This window comes from Phoenix dactylifera, unplaced genomic scaffold, assembly GCF_009389715.1.
Source record: "Phoenix dactylifera cultivar Barhee BC4 unplaced genomic scaffold, palm_55x_up_171113_PBpolish2nd_filt_p 001656F, whole genome shotgun sequence".
Taxonomy (NCBI): Eukaryota; Viridiplantae; Streptophyta; class Magnoliopsida; order Arecales; family Arecaceae; genus Phoenix; species Phoenix dactylifera.
This window is the reverse complement of record NW_024068959.1, coordinates 8,730-28,807: the sequence shown is the minus strand read 5'-3', so window position 1 is coordinate 28,807 and position 20,078 is coordinate 8,730. Positions and strand designations below refer to the sequence as shown.

The 20,078-nt window shown below is 35.3% G+C and overlaps 1 protein-coding gene across 1 annotated transcript; it reads left to right on the top strand.

Annotated features, from left to right (window-relative positions):
- LOC103703853 (hippocampus abundant transcript-like protein 1) lies at nt 1–19,371 on the top strand. Its single transcript, XM_039122661.1, has 14 exons — nt 1–373; nt 2,648–2,759; nt 6,482–6,594; nt 7,959–8,081; nt 8,172–8,380; nt 9,830–9,905; nt 12,094–12,180; nt 12,328–12,408; nt 12,520–12,552; nt 15,014–15,067; nt 15,176–15,217; nt 18,534–18,612; nt 18,694–18,764; nt 18,841–19,371. The coding sequence occupies exons 1-14, from the start codon at nt 209–211 to the stop codon at nt 18,928–18,930; spliced, it is 1,335 nt and encodes a 444-aa protein (XP_038978589.1). The 5' UTR covers nt 1–208; the 3' UTR covers nt 18,931–19,371.
- The last annotated feature ends 707 nt before the right edge of the window (nt 19,372–20,078 follow it).

Genomic DNA, 20,078 nt, shown 5'->3' with positions numbered 1-20,078 from the left:
CTGTTGTCACAACGTGCAAGCTACAGCCATCTCTCTTGACATTCTCAAAGCAGCCACTCCTCTTTGTCTTGAAAGTAATGTCTTCTAGTGTCCTGACTTGCCATTCCTACTACTTATTTATTAGGACCGCCTTCTAGTGCGTCCTCCTCAAGTGTCTCACTTTCCTAAACTCAAACTGTAAAAGTGAGTGAGTGAGAGATAGAGAGAGATGAAGGATATTAGAGAGTTGGGTCACTTGTTTGCATGCGCCTTCCTCTTCCACTTCTCTTCTTTCATGGTGATTCCATCCATCACCGATATCACCGTCGAGGCGCTGTGCCCTGGTAGGGATCGGTGCTCCCTCGCAATCTATCTCAGTGGCTTCCAACAAGTGGTAAACTTCGCCTTCTTGGCTCCCTTCTTCCTTCAAGATGGTTCCTTTTCTTTATTATTCTTCTTTTCCTTTGGTGAAACTCAAGAAGCGAACAAAAGACTTGCTCCAAAACCATTACAGAATGGTAAGCTCAAGAAAATAATAAAATTTGGTTGTTTGGATTGAAAGACAGCTATAGTACTCTAGCAGCTTATATATTGAGTACAGCGACAGCATGTAGAATGGCAAAGGACAGAGGATAACTGTAATATGGATACTTCACTTCATTCAGTAGTACTGTTTGGTTCAAAATGATATTTACTGTTATGGTATTACCTATAAATTTATTTAATTGCCTCGAAAAGGATTTTAATATTTCAATTATTTTGGAGAAAATTGATATTTAAATCTTTAAGGCAAATATTAATTGTATGAATGTAGCCACGCAGTGATATCATTTGTGGTCTTGGACATGCTCAGATACACCATCATATCACCTTCAAGTTTTTATTTTTTGAAAAAAGGAAAGAAATACTATATTTGAGAATAAAAAAGATGGTCTTCTATGACCTACAATTGGAAGATGTATATATATGTGCATTAAGTTGATTTTCCACAAGCAATTGCCAACCTCTTAAGAATATTCACTGAATTTGACAAATGTGTTAAGTGATACTCTGATCTAACTAAAAGCAATTCTTCAAATTAATTCCTCTGAACTTGAAAGGAATCTACATGAAGGGTAACGAATATAAGATTATTAAACACAATGATTTTTGGATGGATTTTCTCTTTCTTTCATTAGAAGATAAAAATGAGGAAATGACTTTACCTTCCATGTCCACATTCTAAACCAAGAGTCATTAATCACCAATCTGCCATCATCTAAAACCAATCAGTGTTTTGAGTCCTGACATTTGGATTGAGTGTCTTCTTTAGAAGTGGCCTAGATATCCATTGCATGTGACAATGGAGATTTGGGAAAGTAAGTTCCTACTTGGAAATAGGCCTACTGGAGCAATGGTAGGAGAGTCCCGGAAAAGCCAAACTAACCTTGCTTGGGGATATTTAATCTGTTTACAAGTTTGAACTGATTCACCATACTCTAAGTCTATGCTTTAGCATTTTTAGCATCAAAGGTGATAACCTCGTGGGATGACCATGCGGGTATGTATTTAGTTCTACATCGGCTATGTATTACTAGATCTTGGATACGTATATAGATCTGAAAAAACCAAATAACATCTTCCAACTAGTTTTTTTAAATGAAATCCTAAACTGTTATAAATGATATCAGAGTAGATTAGGTTTATGACCCATGTGGACTAAGGGATACTGAAGCGCATGCCCATTTTAGATTGTCAACTTGTTGATTGCGATGTATTTACGCCATATCTAGATTGTTTATGATCTAAAGGCCGATACACTGAGGAAGGTGTAGGCCGAACCACCAAGGGTGCAGGCCGAATGGATAAGGTGTAGACCTAAAGAAATGAGAGATCACTCTAGGACGAAGCTTTAGTGGAGAAGAGTCCAATTATGATGGTTGGCTAGCAGTTACCACTATCCACGTGCGAGAGGATTAGGATAAAGTAATATAAATCAATAAAAAAACCTATATCGCCGGAAATTAGTGAAACTATAAATTTTTTTGATGGAGTAATTATACTATAGTTAGCATGACTTGTACAACTTGTGTAACAACACCTTGATGTTGAAATTAATGTATACTATTTTAGTAATTCAGCAACTCAAACCTAAAATATATAAAATTTGAGAAGGCCATTTTATACTTGTAATTTTAAAAAATTCTTCTGATTGTATATTATTAAATTGGCATTTTCTTTAATAAATCAAGAGATCGGTCATCATATAAAGATATGTCTATTTTGCAATATCATAGTTACTGGAGATGCAAAACTTTTGTTAGTAATGTCCACTTCTCCAATTTTGGACACCACCTAGGCAGTGGCTCTGCATTTCTAGTATGTATTGCTTATAATTTAATATTGTTCCATGACAATGGTTCTTTACCTTATTAGTTACATGTAATATTCTGTTACAAGATTATGAGGTTGAAGAAAGCATCTAAAGAAATATTTAGGCTTGTTAAAAAAAAGAAATAAAAAATATTTTGGCAAATAAGCCCCAATATAATGGTTGCATTGTTTAAATGAATGTCATTAAGTGTAATTTACATTTTTGGCCTAATTCTTCTTCTGATGATCGAATCAACCTCTGATCAAAAAGATAGACCTTGGTTATAATTAACACCTAACAACCCATTTCTTGCAGATCACAGGGTTGGGAACTCTCATGGTAACTCCTTTGATTGGCAATCTATCAGATAGATATGGCCGAAAGGCTTTGCTGACCCTTCCTATGACAACTGCTATTATTCCCTCAGGTATGTATTGCTCCAATTTAACCTGGGTAAGCATATATATATATAGCTATTAAAAATGTTACTCTTGCTGACAAAGTAGATCCAATAATCCAAACCTTCCATTAGTATGAAGTTTGTTGTAGAAAATTATTGAAGTACAAAGGTTGATTGCATCAATAACATGTGGTTGTTTCTAGGTTTTCTCTTGTGATGAAAAAAAAAGAAAACATGAAGCTTTATTAAGCGACATCTTTGATATATCCTTTTTCTATTGAAATTTTATATGACACTTGATGGCTGCATTAGGATTTGCATATGTTAGACCATGTTGTCTGCTAAGAGCCCTAGATTTGTAATCTACCTTCACCAAAGTTTGGGGATTGAGGGGCATTTGGATGATGGCTTATCCCTTTGTACTATAGCCCATTTCCTATGAGACTCTTTTACCAAAAATTAAAAAGAAATATTCGATAGGCAATAATAAGTTAGGAGTTTGAACATGAGTAGCCAGGCATAACATGATTGTGAGTCTTACAAAAACTTACAATCGATGTAGAAGACATCACAGTTGAACTAGTCTCTTATTAGATGGCACTTGAACATGATCTATGAATTTTTTTTGTTTTTGCAGGCACATAAATAATAGGTTACATAGCACGGGATAGCCTTACCTAAATATCCCTAGGTCCTTAAACCCTGGTGAAAGTATTATTTTTTAATCTTTTTGGGGATAGAGAGAGAAATATGAATGTGGGCTTTGAACTCAAGTCTCTTGACAACCATTTGCTAGCTTGATTAGCATGCACCTTCATTCTGAGCATACTTGATGCATGGAAGGTAAAAAAAGATAACCGTATGGTAGCATAGTTTAGCAGTTTATTGCCTAAGCTTAATATAGTTGTGCTTTCGCTTTGCATGGATAAACAACAAAGTGACATTGATTATATATGTAGTTATTTATCATTTTTGCTTACTACCTACCTCAAGAAGAATTATTATTCGATACTCGTTGATCTCTTAATTTCCAAAGAGCTATGAGATCAAGCACACTGAATGCAAAGTATCTTTGTCTAAGATACCTCAAATCATGAACATTTTTTTCGATAATAATTTATTTGGCAGGTTTGCACATACACTATTTGAATTTAGTTAATTAAACATGTCGCTATATTTCTACAAAGTTCTCCAAAGTTAAGACAAATAGAAAAAGTCCATTGTGGTAATGGATATTATCCATCATTATCACTTTCCATCACCATGAGGAGGCATATGATAATTTTGAGAAAGAAGAATATGAGGCTTGACATATTAATGAAATATTGTAAATAGAACCTACCGATCACATGGGAGTTTAGGTTCAAAGTGCTTGTATGCCCACAAGGTATATCTAACGCAAATGTTGACATATTAGAAATGTTTTGCCATGGTGATCGAGTGGATTCGGGAAGAGGGGTGCTCAGTTGAGGACCTGCTGCTGCTCTACGATATCTGCAGGGCTTTGGGAGAGGCGGATTCCTACCAGGCCACGCATATATATCGGGAGGCGAATGGTGCTGCAGATTGGGTTGCTTCCTTCACGGCTCATCACTCGGAAGACTTTTTCTAGATAGATCATGGGGTTGTGCCTATGCCTTTGCGCAGCATTTTGTTGGCCATCTTTACACTCGTTAGGTGTGAGCCGCCGATGTACCAAAAAAAAAAAGAAGTGTTTTGCCGCCATTCTTTTGAATGTAAAGGTGTAGAGACATAATATCATCATACATAAATGTCACTCTTTAGCTACCTTGAAATCATTTCTAATATAGGTGGATGGCCATTAACTTTTCGATGAGAAATTCTAAAGTAACAACAATTCAGACATAGTTTTTAAAATATGAAAATTAATGACAACTTAGACAAATTTTGAAAAATAATGATTCGGAGCATGTGAATTTTCAAAGCTCACCATGTAGACGTTAATTATGAAGTGGCAAATCTCGATTTTTATGGTACTTTTGAGAATTATTTGTCATGTGATTCGTATTTTGTTACATTAATCTTAACTAATCTTAATCTTCGTGCCAATATGAAAGCCTAAGAAAATAGGAAGGTGGTAGTGCCCCAAGTGGACTCTTCATTTCCCTACATTTTGCTCATAGCTCTCCATGCACCAGATGCCTCAAAGTGACAGTGGATGCATCACCTATCTGCTATTGTCTTTTCATGTCCAATGGGCAAAGCAACATGAGCACTAGACAAACAAGACATGTGCAAAGAGATTCCACATGTCTCCTTCCCTTCTTGTTTTCTTTGGCCTAGTGACATTTCCATCAACTTGAGGCAAAAAGTCTCGACAAGAATGGATTTCTATACAAAAAAAAAATAATAAAATCAAAAGAATAAAGTTGACTCTTTTTATGGTTCATTATTCTTCTACGCTAAGATAGGAAGATCTTAGGGAGAATATATGCACAATCCGTTTGTGACATCCTTTTCCTTTTTTTTTTTTTTTAATGTTTACCTTTATTCCTTTTGCTTTTCCCTCCCTATGAGAAAGCAATAAACTCAGCAGTGTATTGTTGAACCATAAATTCAAGGACTAAAAAGTGATGGTAACATGAGTATAATGGATCCAAGAAGACTACTGAACTTGAGGTTTTCGATCCTAAAGGGTGCCGACCCTTAATTTGGTGGGTATATAATTAGAGAGGTTGACCACGGAAGATCATGGTGCATGTGATTAGATTTAAATAGATTTAAGCTCTTAGCCCGACGAGGACGTTAGGGCTTAAACGGAAGAGGATATGAGGATCTGTGCGGGCATGTGTTTAGTCCCACATCGGTTATTCATCGAAGAGATTTTGAATACTTATACAGGACTAAGAAACCCAAGTAATACCTTCCGGCTAGCTAATTTAGGTGAGGTCCTGGGTTATTACAAATGGTATCAGAATAGACCCAACCCATAATTTATGTGGATTAGGGGACACTGCAGCACAGATCTATTGAGGTTAACCATGAGCCAATCGTGGTGTTTATAATTAGATTTAAATGGATTTGAACCCTTAGCCTGACGTGTACATCAGGACTTAAACGAGAGGAGTATGCGAGGATCCGTGCGGGCGTGTGTTTAGTCCCACATTGATTATTCACTGGGAAGATCTTGGGTACTTATACAGGATCAAGAACCCAAATAATACCCTCCGGCTAGCCATTTTAAGTGAGGTTCTGGGTTGTTATAACTCATGCCAATCACCAAATCAATTTAGGTAATTATATTTTCAAAGTATATTGTGACATGACATCAAGTCACAATATGTAAAAGCCTAGTAGTTGTAAATTTCACAAATTTGTAATTGTTAAAATTATTTTACTATTATTTTCACAAAGTTGCATTTATCTTTGGCAATATATAAGATGGGGCCTTCATCTTCTTAAAATGTGAATTCTTGATGTGAGAAATCATATAGTTGATGATTGTTCACTTTCATCCATCTCTATAGCTTTTGCATATATTATCACAAAGTTTTTCAAAAGGTACACATAAATTTAATTTTTTTTTGAGGCAAATTAAAGGAATGAAGATTCACCTGCACTATAATTATAGAGTTTAGCTTTTTTTTAATATATACCATCCAAGAATCGAATCCATAACCTATGATTGCTAAGTAGAGGGATGCGACCATTGAGCAAAACTCTAGTTCACTAAAAACTGAAATTTATATCGTTAAACATATTTATTCACTAAATTTCATTATTTGCAGCTATATTGGCTTATGATCGGTCCAGAGCTTACTTTTATATTTACTTCATCGTCAAGACGTTCACTGGCATATTCTGCGAAGGCAACATGCAATGCCTTTCACTTGCATATGTGGTACTACTCATAGCACCTTACCTCTTCTAGACTGGTAAATTTTGAAAGAACTTCTATATACTTAGATGCAGCATCTTGTATTCACCAAAATTAGATGTCTAATATGAGAATCTTATTTCATACTCGCTATGTTCTTAAATTCCATCCCCCACACCCTCATTCTTATATATTATCCTAGGCATTTTAATAGAATTTGTCATTTAATAATTTACTACATTGGTAACCATGATGCTAACTAGCAAGTGCTAGTCCTTCGATTTGTAGTTCACGAACGGCTAAATGTAAAATAAACAAAAATATGTTCCAACATATAAATCTACATTTAAATAAGAATAAATAAAATATGGATTTTTTGGTTTTGGCCACTTGGGACGTTATGTTCGGCAATATATTTAGACACTAAAATGCTAATTTCAATAAAAGAGTTTGGTATCGTTTTCTTTAATGTTGGATTTGTGCTTGGGTAATAATTAAAAAAAAATATACATCATACAAAAAAACGATATCTAATAAAAGAGTTTGGTATTGTTTTCTTTAATGTTGGATTTCTGCTTGAGTAGTAATAATAATAAAAATTATACATCGTTCAAAAAAACAACTATACATGATATGTAATATATTCAATATTATATGTTATTTATTTACAAAACAAGATAGTATTATATATTATCACATAAATACGAGCGATACAGGATAGTACATTCAATGCCATTAATTACCATAATATATATTTCAGAATATCTAATATAATTATATCTAATGAAATATCAAATAATTATTACAGTAATATATATTATAATATAAATAATGATAACTATATAACGTATAATTCAACATATAAAACATATAATTAAAATATAGGATTATTATGTTATATTATTATATATCTATTTTGATATGTATTATATTATAATATATTTCAAGGTATACTAGCAATATGATACATTAGTGAAATATCTTGATAATACTAATATAGTATTTAATATAAAATTACAACCTGTAACAAAATTGATATTATAATATAATAATATATTAATAATATATTAAGATAGTTATGATGTATTATAATAATTCAATAATATTAGTTATTATTAATATTAATGATTAGATGATCATGTATCATAATTTCATAATAATTAATAATAAGTTTATATAAACTATAATATGTTTGTATCCCAGTCCGTGAGATCTCGGTTACCTTTTAAATGTGGCGCGGAGCGGGCATGGGCTCGCCGGATAGCCAGCGCGAAGCTCAAAGTCCTCCGTGGACCTAACTTGATTTGGCGCACGAATTTGGAAGTGGACTCCCGCCCCGTGTCTATAGCTGATATCCTTTTCCTGTCCTCCCCCCCCCCCCGGCGCAGGCGGACAAGGTCGGCGAGCGGCGGCGAGCGTCGGCTTTCGGCGTGCTCTCCGGCGTCTCCGCTGCCGGATTCGTCTCCGGCACCGTCTTCGCCCGCTTCCTCTCCACGTCCTCCACCTTCCAGGTCTTTCTACTCTCTTCCTCCTCTCCCTCTCCTTCTCTCCCCTTCTCTTCCTCACCCCCTCTCTCTCTCATCCTCATCCCCCGTCTCCAGGTCTCCGCCACCGTTGCCGTGATCTCGGCGGCTTACATGAGGCTCTTCCTGGCCGAGACGGACCGCGGCGGCGGCTGCGGCGGCGAGGACGAGGAGGCCTCCCGCCCCCTCTGTTCCCCTCCTTCCTCCGACGGCGAGTCGTCTCCGAGACTGCCGGCCCTGAGAAAGCTGCCGTCGCTGGAGAACATGATCAGCATTCTGCGGACGAGGTATTTGATTTGATTTCTCTTGGAACGGCTTCAAGAAAATAGAAAATGGTAAATGAATGGTTTCTTTTGTTTGCTGTTAGTTAAGATCAATCCCATGTCCCCATTTTTTGATTATTGATTTGATTTGGTTTGATTTATTTTCTCTTGGATGGCTTGGAAATTGGAACAAAGTTGAGAAAATGACAAACTGTTTGCTAATCTCAATCTTGACCCAAATGGTTAAAGTCTGATGTTTTTAATTCAGAGACAGACTTAGTTTAATTTAGTCTCATTGAAAGCTGTGGTGAAGTAGATTAAACATGAGTTGCAAGTTCGGGGTGATCTGTATCAAGAGAAGGGATAGCAGAGAAAATTTTCATTATGTCTGAAAGATGTTTGTATTTTTTCTTTTAACATGCTATGAGAAAATCCTGATTATTTTTTCTTTAATAGAATTCTGTCTAGTGACATCTAAGTGCAGCTAGAAAACTTTGACTTTCTATTGATAATTTTTGTCTCTATATACTTGTTGTAGCTCATGAAAAAAATTTAAACTTCTGGTGTATATGCTAACTGTTGAGGTTATTTGCCTTCATTTGATCTTGTTTACAAACCGGTCTTTACCTATCTCTTCTAGGTGTCATGCGCATGTTTTTTGTCTACCTAGCTTTCAAAATATTTTCTTCATTTTCGATAAAACGAATTTAGTTCAACCTATAGAATTGATTTTATGCCTCAACGTGTGATCAGTTGAAGTTTATGAACTGGAACTGACTCAATCTCGATGCAACATTAATTCCTTCATTAAATTTCTTACCAAGGCAATCGAGGAGGATACATGAAACATATAAGACAAGTTGCTGGCAAGGATACATACCTTATTTTCTACGCTATCTAAATGAAGAGAGATGAAGACAAGGTTCGACATGGTGAATGTATCAGTTTTTGAGGCACAAAGCACACAATAAAGAGAAATTATAACATGATCCCAATTATGGTAAGGAAAAGAATGGACTGGAAAAATGATGTGTTTTTTGTTCTGTTTTTCAAATGTCTAATATTTTTTCTTTCAAGAAAAAAATGCTTCCTTTTTAATGTTTTGCTCGTGGTTGGCTTTGACTCTAACAATACTGATACCTCAACTTGTGATGTATAACTATACAATAGGTGTCCGTAGATGCTAGTACATTTTTTATCTTTACTCTTCTATGCTTGAGAATAAGTGGTATTTCTTACAGGTCTTTATTCTGATAGAAAAGGGAACCTAATAAGGCAACTCCTTGTAAGTTTATTGATAGAAGGACATGGAGCAGCATTGTCTATTAATACAGAAGTGTTTCATTTGAAGTAAATGTATTGTTCATTATTTCACCACCCGTAACATGTGTGCATTTTTGTACCAAATCGACTCAACTTTTGACTGATGCTTTCACTGAATAAGTCTCAAACTTTTGCTGCCCTATCATGCAGCAACACGTTATCAAGAGCAGCAGCAGTTGTATTTTTCAACAGTCTTGCTGAAAGTGGCCTTCAGGGTGCAATACTGGTACCTTTTGTCTCCTACTAATTTGAGATTGGTTTCTTATTTTCTTTACCCAAAGTAAATTATGCTAGAAATATGGTATTGTCAAACTTATCTTATTCTTTTGTTAACTAAAACTACATAATGGAAAGGAGTAAAATGATCAAAGAAGGTTACAGAAATCCGAGAAAGTTTGGAAGCAAGTATCTAGACTAGAGAGCATATGTTGACATAATACTTTTCTGTTACCTATGTTGATCTCTGAATCTACCTCTCATGCAGCTAAAATGTATATTTCATAGTTATCGAATTGCCTATGCAAGTCCAAGTGATAGACCTGGCCTATTGCTTGGGGAGGCTGTCCGGGTCACCTAGAGGATCACCAACATGTGTTTCCTAGGTGACCTTATACAGCTACACAGCATGTGTGTGATGTCTGAGGATAACGAATTGGGGTGGATGGGTTTCTTCCTCTTAGTAGCAGGAAGCTTCTGTATAGGGTGCTGCTCAGCCTTTGGTATCTCCCAGGACACTAGCTCCCACCAACTTCTTTTGACTGTTGAGAATTTGTTTTTGAGAGATCTGCTTCCCCAGCGCTACATCTGAATCCACTTTTGGCAGAAGTCTACAGATTTACCTTGTTAGTATTTGATTTTGAACCACTGTTCCGGTCACCTTTTCGCCACTCTAAGAATTTTCCGAATTGCACAGCACAAGAACCAAGAAGTCAGCAGTTTATCATCATCAACGACAACTCTCAGCCTTTATTATAACATTTGAACATTTTACAATTTACTTCCATCTAGGCAGTCCACTGAAGTGCTAATGGAAAGCCTCAACTGCCTTCACCGATCCTCTGGTAGGCATGATAGCTTCAAAATAAAAATGAAGTCCATAGTGTAGAAATATGAAAAGTTAGAATCTTTCTTCATTAAGCTTACTACAACCAAAATCAGGCAAAGTACAGGCCCTCAGTTCATTGAAGCAATGGAAGTTCCTCTGACTTTGAATGACTGATAATGAGATATTCATGATTTGAAGCTTTAAATTAGATGATGCAACTACATTCCACAATTTTCAAAAAAGACATTTTTGTGATGGGTCATTTTAAGGCTAAACGATGATCTTCGAACATGTGTATCATTTTACAGTTTCCAACAATTTTATCATAATTTCTCTCTTACCTTCTATCTTTCCCTCTATGTTCCCCTCTCTTTCCATCCCTCTTCTCTCTCTCACAAAAAATGTCTTCATCAACACCCTCTCCTCTCTTCCAAATAGACAACATCTATTTTCTAAGATTCTGGTGGTTAACAAGAGCTGGCTAAGAAAATGTACATATTAGAACTTGTAAATTTATGATAAATTAAAGGTCCCAAGTCCCAACTTACCTCCTTATTACCATTAATTTGGCAAGGTAGCTGTTGATAAGCATAAATTAAGCTCTGGTAAGAGTTTAGGACAGCAACTTCAGGATTTAATCCAAAAATGCACCTCAAGATAGCCAAATTGTATTTATGGGCAATTTATCGTAAGTAGGTTTACCATCCTTGAATGTCATTTTTTTTTCCTATGATATAATTGCAAGAATACATACCCTATTCTTGGTAAGCATGGGCAATTTATCATAAGTAGGTTTACCATCCTTGAATGCCATTTTTTCCCCAATGATATAATTGCATGAATAGACCGAGCTTTGCTCTTCTTTTGGCTCTTTGACTTTTATGTATATTGGTGGGTGCAAAGCCAAGCTTTTCATCTGCATTTCACTATTTACTGTTTCAACTGAATACCAACTCATCAATTTGAGCAACTGAAGTGAAAGCCTAATGCACATGCTTGTGGGCTTTGTCCTAATTAATCTTATGAGCTGTAGATGTTAAGGATGAAAGGCCAACTTCTGATACTCTAAGAAAAATATTGAACAATAATTGAAACCTTGTTTGTATGACTGATTTATGAACGAATAGATACCTTGGTAATCTCAGTTTGTTTTTCAATGAGAAACAACTCAACTTTCTAAAAATTGAAGTCAACGTACATTGCATCTGCAGGTTTTTCTTTTTCCATATGTTTTTCAACCTTCAATTTGAGAATATTTTTATAAATCAGGAGTTATGATATGCAGATTCCTTCATGTATAAGTTTAATTTCTACATGCCTGTCTTTAAAGTTCTGATTACTTACCAATTTTTGTTTGATATCAACACAGTACTACCTGAAAGCACAGTTTCAGTTCAGCAAAGATCAATTTGCTGATCTGCTGCTGATCCTTGGGATTGCAGGAGCCTTCTCACAGGTATGATTTTTCTTGATGGTGTTTGACACTGTTTGCTTGTATAATTTCTGTAAAGATTTCATATTTACTCATGTGCATGCATGGCTACATGCATTGACAAGAAGCTAACTAGAAATAGTTTTCATCTAAGAACGGTTGGTTTTGCAGCTATTCCTGATGCACTTATTAATTCCCACGTTGGGTGAGGAGAAACTCCTTAACATAGGTCTCTTGGCAAGTTGTGCACATGTAATTTTCTTTCATTTTTGATCATCCTCTTTCCTATTTGATTTTTTTTTTTAATTATTAGCCTCTTATTACCGAATTTTGACTTGCTGAAATTTTCTCAAAATTCTGCAGATTTTTCTTTACAGCATTTCATGGTCATATTGGGTAATTTCTCCTCTAAGCCCGTTAATTTGCATAGTCATCCTGCTCTTAAACTGTTTGTCTAATCATGATTGTTATTTATATTAACTGTCAGTTTCTTCTAAAATCTATTAATGTATGTCAGAAACAATTTACGCATCTGTTCATCTACAAAAATGGATAAATACAAAAACATGGTCATAGATGCTCCCAACTTGTGGCTTTTTCTTCTAATTCTGAATGTCCATCTGTCAATATATTTGTTGTAACTAATATATGTTTCTATCATGTCTTTTTTTGTATGATAAACCCACACAAGAAAGTCAAACAATAACAAATTGTGCATAGAGATAGTTCATCTCATCTTTACCCTGCTTCAGCAGAAATGACTTTGAAACAGCTTCATTTACATAACAGATTATTTAACATAATACTGTTTTTTTTGTAGTATAATATGAGTCGAATCTACCTCCAGTAAACTGACAGAGATTAATATCGATATATGAACTTTTCCACCATTCAGAACTCAAGTTTCAACCTAGTATTTTTAAGACCGGGCCTTGACTGGCTAGGGTTATTTTTATCCAAAGTTATTCAAATATCCAGTACACACACTACATGAATTCCAGTGAATTAGATAAACACACACTGAGATTGGTGCTTGGAAGTCGACTATAGATGTTGTAATGCTATGCATTATTGTCTTGTCTTAAGATTCATTACTTGTCTGGTACTGTCATCTTTTCATCCAAGGAATCTAAAGGTTTCTGGAAGTTTTTAAAATAACTTAATAATTAAATTCTAGAAATAGATGCATAGATTCTCTCTATCCCCCCTCTTTCCTCCTCACAATCTTCTCTCTCTCTCTCTCTCTCTCTGTGTGTGTATGCATGTGTGCATGCCTCCCTCCCCCAGATCTTCCTAGTGAAACTGCTTAATATATCCTGTTATGAGTATGAGATGGCTTATTTTCATAGGTTATCTTTAACCCACAGTTTTGCATACATACATCATGTTATGTTCCATATATTCTGGAACATGCTTACAATGGTCAGCGAATCATATTGTTGTGATGTTTCATCGCTAGTGTTAACTAACCGCTAGCCTCCAAAAACTCAAGCTGTTAGGGAATGGGTAAATAGTGTATATCAGGCCTTAACAACGCCCCTGCGCAAGCCCGGACTATGCACGTGTAGGCATAAAAAGTTGAGAACAACTCAAGATAACAACTGGGAATGAGTCAAGAAGAGATCAAGATGACAAATAAGTGATATAAACTAAAATTGGTCTAAGTAAGATTTGAACATGTTTTCTTTAGATCTGCTCGCCATGTTAACTAACTTCTAGATCCTACAAGCTTGTGCTAATAGGGAAGGGGTCAACAATGTCTATCAGGCCTTGACAATTAGACATGGAAACATACTGATGGATTTGTTAACAGGAGGGTTTAACCTGCTGGTAAAAGGGAAAAGCAGGATCCCAGCAATAAAAAGAAGAGCTTGGATTTTGTGCTGACAAGCATATGCTGTGTGCAAGAGCCAATAGCAGCAGAATTTTAGAAGGGGTTGGCCGGAAAAAGAGGAGTTGGGAGGGGTGGGGGTGGGGAACTGGGTTGCAACCTTATTTCTCGCTACGACACTACTCATCTGAAAGTTTAATAGAACAAGAATTTTGCAATATGAAGGCTTTAAAGATAAAACTAAATATCAGTTTTGACTCTTCCCCATTTTAATTTATTTTACTGATAATTTGTACTATGGTTTTTGTTTCATTTAGCACCCAACAATGAACTTAATATTCTGATATTCTGTTAGAAAATCAGCAAGAACTTTGACCTAATTTTGCTATTATTTTTTTTTAAGCTAAAGGAAAGAGAGGCATGCCAAGCACTATGTGTTAATATGCATTGATATAATGTGGCATTGGATGGTTCATGTTGACACTGTGCGACATGGATGATTTGAGCCTGGTTCACTAAAATTAGTTTGAATCATGGTCCCCTGTGCCAGTCCTTGGCAGGTATAGTACATATCAGCTAGTAAGAGGCCAACAGGCAGTTTTTGAATCCTTCATCTTATGTGGCATTATTGGTTGTTTAGATTAATACAAAGATGATGTTCAACAATAATGAACTGGATGCTAGTTGGCATGGAGTCTTATATTGAGCTGTCACAGCATGCTTCTGCAATTCTTCTTGTCAAGCACCAATGCCAATAATTCATTACTCAAAAAAAATGCTAAAAAAGGAACCATTACAGGCAACACTGAATTAACAGGTTAGCATCTACATAATTGCTGTTAGGGTTGGAAGCCATGTGCCTGGGTTGCAGCCCCTTTATTGGTTAGACATGTTTTTCAGTCTGGTTTGCCATTTGAGCATTGCTCTTCTTCTCTATATAATCTACTAATTATGTGTTCTTTTAAAGACAATAGTTGCCTTTTCTTCAAAATTTATATTTCACAATTATATTGCATTTATTTGCAGGTTCCTTATTTAGCTGCAGTATTTGTAGTTTTGACTGTTTTCATGCAACCATGTGTGAGTGCTTTTTTATTGATTGCTCTAGATTTCTTTCCTTCTTTCTTTCTTTCTTTGCTCTCCTTTTCTCTTGTTGAGCATAAATTCTTACTTCCACTGTTTGAGCAGATAAGGAGCATTGTTTCCAAAAAGGTTGGACCAAGTGAGCAGGTACTAATTCATAATGTTGCAAGGTTTTTCAGGTTTAGACACCAATGACTTCTATTCTCGTAAGCTTAAGAAAGCCACATTCAGATCACTGGAATATCTGTTTGAGACATTTCAGTGTTCTAGTTATTAGTCTTTTTTACATATTCCCTGTTCTCTATTTACATTTTTGGCCTTTTAGCAATTAATATAGTTATCCTGTCATCTTCCCTCTTTTTGTCTATGCAATGTCCAAGTTAAGGAGAACTTAGGTGTCTGTTCCTTGGTATATGTGCTTAAATTGTAGCCCACAAGGTGATCTTCCTATACCAGCTATGTTTCTAGATCTCATGGCAAGCCCCTTTCAAGCCTAAAATTCTTTGCCAATAATTTGACAAATCAAAAAACTTTGCACAATTCTATAGCCACCTTGACTTAGATTGTGCTTTATAGTCGAAACCATTTTGATGGAAAAAACGATTTTGATGATTATCATGGCAAATTTTGAATATTTATTATCTTAGATTTATATATCTTATCATTAGAGTATTCTAGACAAGATAGGTTTATAACTTTTATAAAGTATATATATGAATAGTTTCCATTAGTTGCATTTGTTAGGGTACAATTAATTCTAGGTGAATTTACTGGTTATCGGCCGGACTACTAATTATTGTTTCAATCACACTCATACCAATATTCGACTAGATTTTTTTCTGCATCAAATGCTTATCCTTGCTAAAATAAGGCTTTCTTAGTTTCTACCATGATTTCAAAAACTGCCTGCATCAGCCCCATGCTAGTCTGCACATATTGCATCAGCTAGGAGCCAGTATGGGAGGGGCCATTATGCCTTGGATTTAGTCAAAGCTGGCCTGAACTAGATCTGCATGGGAATGAACTAAACTACTGCATGGTTCCACTTGGTATGTGTGTTTCAAGGCCTTTCAGCTCATTCTCCACCATCTCAGGTGGGAATGAGTTGACCGAGAAGCCAGGAGCCGCTGAAGCCCATTTTCTGGGGATGGTCATCCAATTTTTTGGACTAGATCAACATTCTACTGTAAATCATCTGTTCCCCTTCCTTATTTTCTTGAAAATTTTGAGGATATATTAGTGCTTAAACTGAAAAAAAATATTGGAGTGACGTTAGTGCAGACTTAGTGGTTTTCGGCAAGTGCATTCATGTAAATTTGAAAATAATCTGAGCAAATGGTATTTATTCAAACCTTTTACCTTATTGTGCAATAAATTAGCAATACAAAATTTTCAGCATATGCCAAAAGGCATGATTTGGGCACTTAAATCAATACTCTTATGAATTGTGAAAATATAGCATTAAGACAATGATTGATAAGAAAAATGCAAAAAGAGGCTAACCGGGCTGTAGAAGGCAATATTACTTGGACATGTGACACGGGTGTCAAGTGTCCAAAAGAATCCGATGTGAGAATCTTCTAAAAATTAGTCATGAGGACACATTTTTATCATATACACACATACATACATACATATACATATACATACATACATATATATATATATATATATATATATCTCAATATATGCATATAGTAAATACTAATCTAGATCTATTCTCCTTAAGTTCATAAAATTTGCTAAAATGGTTGCTGCTAATTATGTTAGAATCAAAAACTTTAATAAAGAATTGCCAAATGTAGAAATATAACAAGATAATATCATAATTGGATGGTACGAAGTGTCAAGAAGTATCACTAAGTGTCCTAAATGTCCTAAGTGTGACATGTATATATACATACTTACCATCCAAATTCAAGATCCAAACCATTGAACATGATATACTCTACCAAAAATGCTGAAAAACAAAATTCATGTAATTTGGTGGTCTTTAATGTAATCATCAAGAGAGTGTCAAGATGGATGGTTTTAACAACATGATACCATTTTTTATTGTGATCTAATGATCAAAACTAGTCAATTTTAATCTATCCATATTTTAAAATATGTAGATCATAATCAATAAAATAAAATTTCAATGTATGTGCTTTATTATTATATTTTACCGCACTAGTGCAATTGGTACCATTTATTTTTGCAACAACCTGATGCATATGCTGGAGATCACCAATATACATGAATTTTGATTTCTATGTATTTTTTGTAGTGTAGATCATGTTCAATGCTTTGGACCTTGAATTTGGATGGCCTATCATTGATTTTAAAATCAATGTTTCTTTTTCAAGGAGTTAACATAAATTGTGGACTATTGAGTCTTGCACCTTGTTATTTATGAAGAAAAGATTTAGTTGATAGAGAGGAGAGAAGAAAGCAAAAGTAAACGTAACAAGAAAAGGGGAAGGAACTATTGAAATCATGGTTTTAGAAAAGGCCAGAATGGGATGGTACGACAGGCACCTTACACTTTTTAGGACAAAACTAACATTGGTACAAGTGTCAAGATGCCGAAGTAACTATACCAGTACATACTAGACCTACTAGTTTGTACTGATTTGTACCAGTGTATACTAGCAAAACTATATTCTCCGTACTAGTTAGTTCTAATGAAGTTTCATTTTTTTTTGAATCTATCAGTTTCATTACGTACCATCAGTATCGATACCCTACTAGTATCGTAATAAAAATGACATGGGATTTGGTACCGGTATTCAAAATTTTGACAAATTATGTTCATGACTCAAATGTGAAGTTGTTATCTAAAATAAGCATAGCACGGTAAAGGCACATTTCCCTATTCCTCAAGGAGTTCAGCTCAATTTAGCATGAGCTGATAACTTCTGAAATTCCGTTTAAGCTAAAAGTTAACCTCTTGATCAACCTAGATTTCACTACGAAGAAGGATTCTTGGGAATCCTACTATACACATGACACTAAATGGCTTTGTCTGCAACTTTTATTTTTCCTCGTTGGTCGTGCACCTGACCTCACTGTTTACCCCACACATATTCACAAGTTACACATTTGCACATTTGATAATGATGGACTTTTGCATTATTTAGTTCTAAATCTAACTTAAGATAAACAGCCTCACATAATACCTGATGAACTATTATAATCAGGCAGTGGCTACTTTAAATTGGCATCTATGATCTATCCCAGAAGACTGATTTAATTTTAACACTTTTTTTTAAAAAAAAATCTTACATTACATGTGTTAACATTATCAGCATTCTGCCTTTTGGCGTCCAAGCTAGATCTTCATTATGATTAAATATTAACCGGGTATCCAATTTTCCCGAGATACTAGTTTGTTAATGCTAGAACTGCTATTATAAGTCCAAGAGATCTTTGCTGTGTCTCAATGTTTTCTTGGTTGTCTAATAAATGATGCTTGTTTCAGGGAATGGCCCAAGGATGTATAACCGGCGTTAGTTCATTTGCTACAATTGTATCACCATTAGTCTTCACTCCTCTAACAGGTATTTAATTGGTTATTCCAGAAAACACTGTGGTTAAATAAAAAGGTCATAAGCTGAAGGACAGCCTTTTTTTCCCTTTAGCTTGGTTCCTATCAGAGGATGCACCATTTAAATTCAAAGGCTTCAGTATCATGTGTGTTGGATTTGCATCAGTAAGTATTCAAGCACAATCACTTTTCCACTAAATCTTGTCGACCTTTTGGTATCATTAATCAATTTTTTATACAGTTGATAGCCTTCATGCTTAGTATTATGATGAGGGCTGCTCCTCCAAGTACGAGCCAGAAACTTGTGAATGCCATACATGTGCTGGCCTGATTCTCAAGAATGTGAATTCAGCCCAGCATGACCTCCTCTATATCTGTGATCGCTTGCATGTAAGAAAATCACATCTGAAGAGTTTTGCAAACTGCTTATCTTGGATCGCAGTATCATTCCATCTGTATGGATTTCTGTGGTGCTATTGAGGAATATGGAGTACTCTGACAACTTAGAAGGCAGCCTCTCCTTGGTTGGTGGTCCAGAGAGGGAAGGCAAGATGCACAATCATTTCTTGTAATTATGTTCATCTAGATGAATTTGCCCTCCCCCCCTCTCTCTCTCTAGGTTTTTAGTCTGTTCCTTGTATCTGACTGCTGCTGCTTCCATGGCATATCGGTTTCCTTAACCAAGATTCAATAGGTATGAACAACATTCTCTTGGTATTCTGTATAGATTATAAACCAAATGCTAATCATCAAAAAATTTAGTTTGTCTTCAGCGAAGTTTCCTTTCTATTGACCTTGCAAAAGGCAACATCATAATAACTAGCAATACCAACAAGCAGAGTTTGTTAGCAGATCATAATTATCTGCCAAAAACTCTTAGCTAATAAATTCTCCTTCCCCTTGAGTTATCATGCCATGCACATGCAATATTCTCAATAGATGATTTGATTAGAAATGATGATGACAAGTTGGTGGTGGCCTCTCCTAGGAGAAGAAAAAGTAAGATATTTGCATGATTGAACTATGCAGACAAAGTAAAGAACATGTTCCAGTGATCTTTTTCTTTTTTCTTTTTTTCCTCCTAGCAAGCGAATTACTTGCAGTGTAATTGTATAATGTTTCTTTAGCAGATACCCTACTAATCCGAGCGAACATTTAAATATCTATGCCATATTTATTTGTTAGGATGCTCCTAATGGGTTGAAGACCATATTCGCAGCAAGAAGCAAAGAATGTCTCAACAAAGAGAATTTACCTATTCACATAAGATCCTATGATCTATATAGAGGATATATACCATGTTCTTATTTACATAATTAAAGATAAAGATAACTCATTAAACTGGGGGTGGGACCTGAAGATAACAGAGAAGCAATCAGGCAACTGCTTGTAGTTTTTCTGATTTATGCATGACTTCTTCAAGAGAAGGAAACAATACCAGCCAAAAGCAATAACGATGAATGAGAAATCTCACCCTCA

Coding starts and splice junctions, on each gene's coding strand:
- LOC103703853 (XM_039122661.1), top strand. CDS start 209: ATGAAGGATATTAGAGAGTTGGGTCACTTGTTTGCATGCGCCTTCCTC. Junction 15,068..15,175: donor CTGTTTTCATGCAACCATGT/GTGAGTGCTTTT, acceptor CTGTTTGAGCAG/ATAAGGAGCATTGTTTCCAA. Junction 15,218..18,533: donor AGGTTGGACCAAGTGAGCAG/GTACTAATTCAT, acceptor TGCTTGTTTCAG/GGAATGGCCCAAGGATGTAT.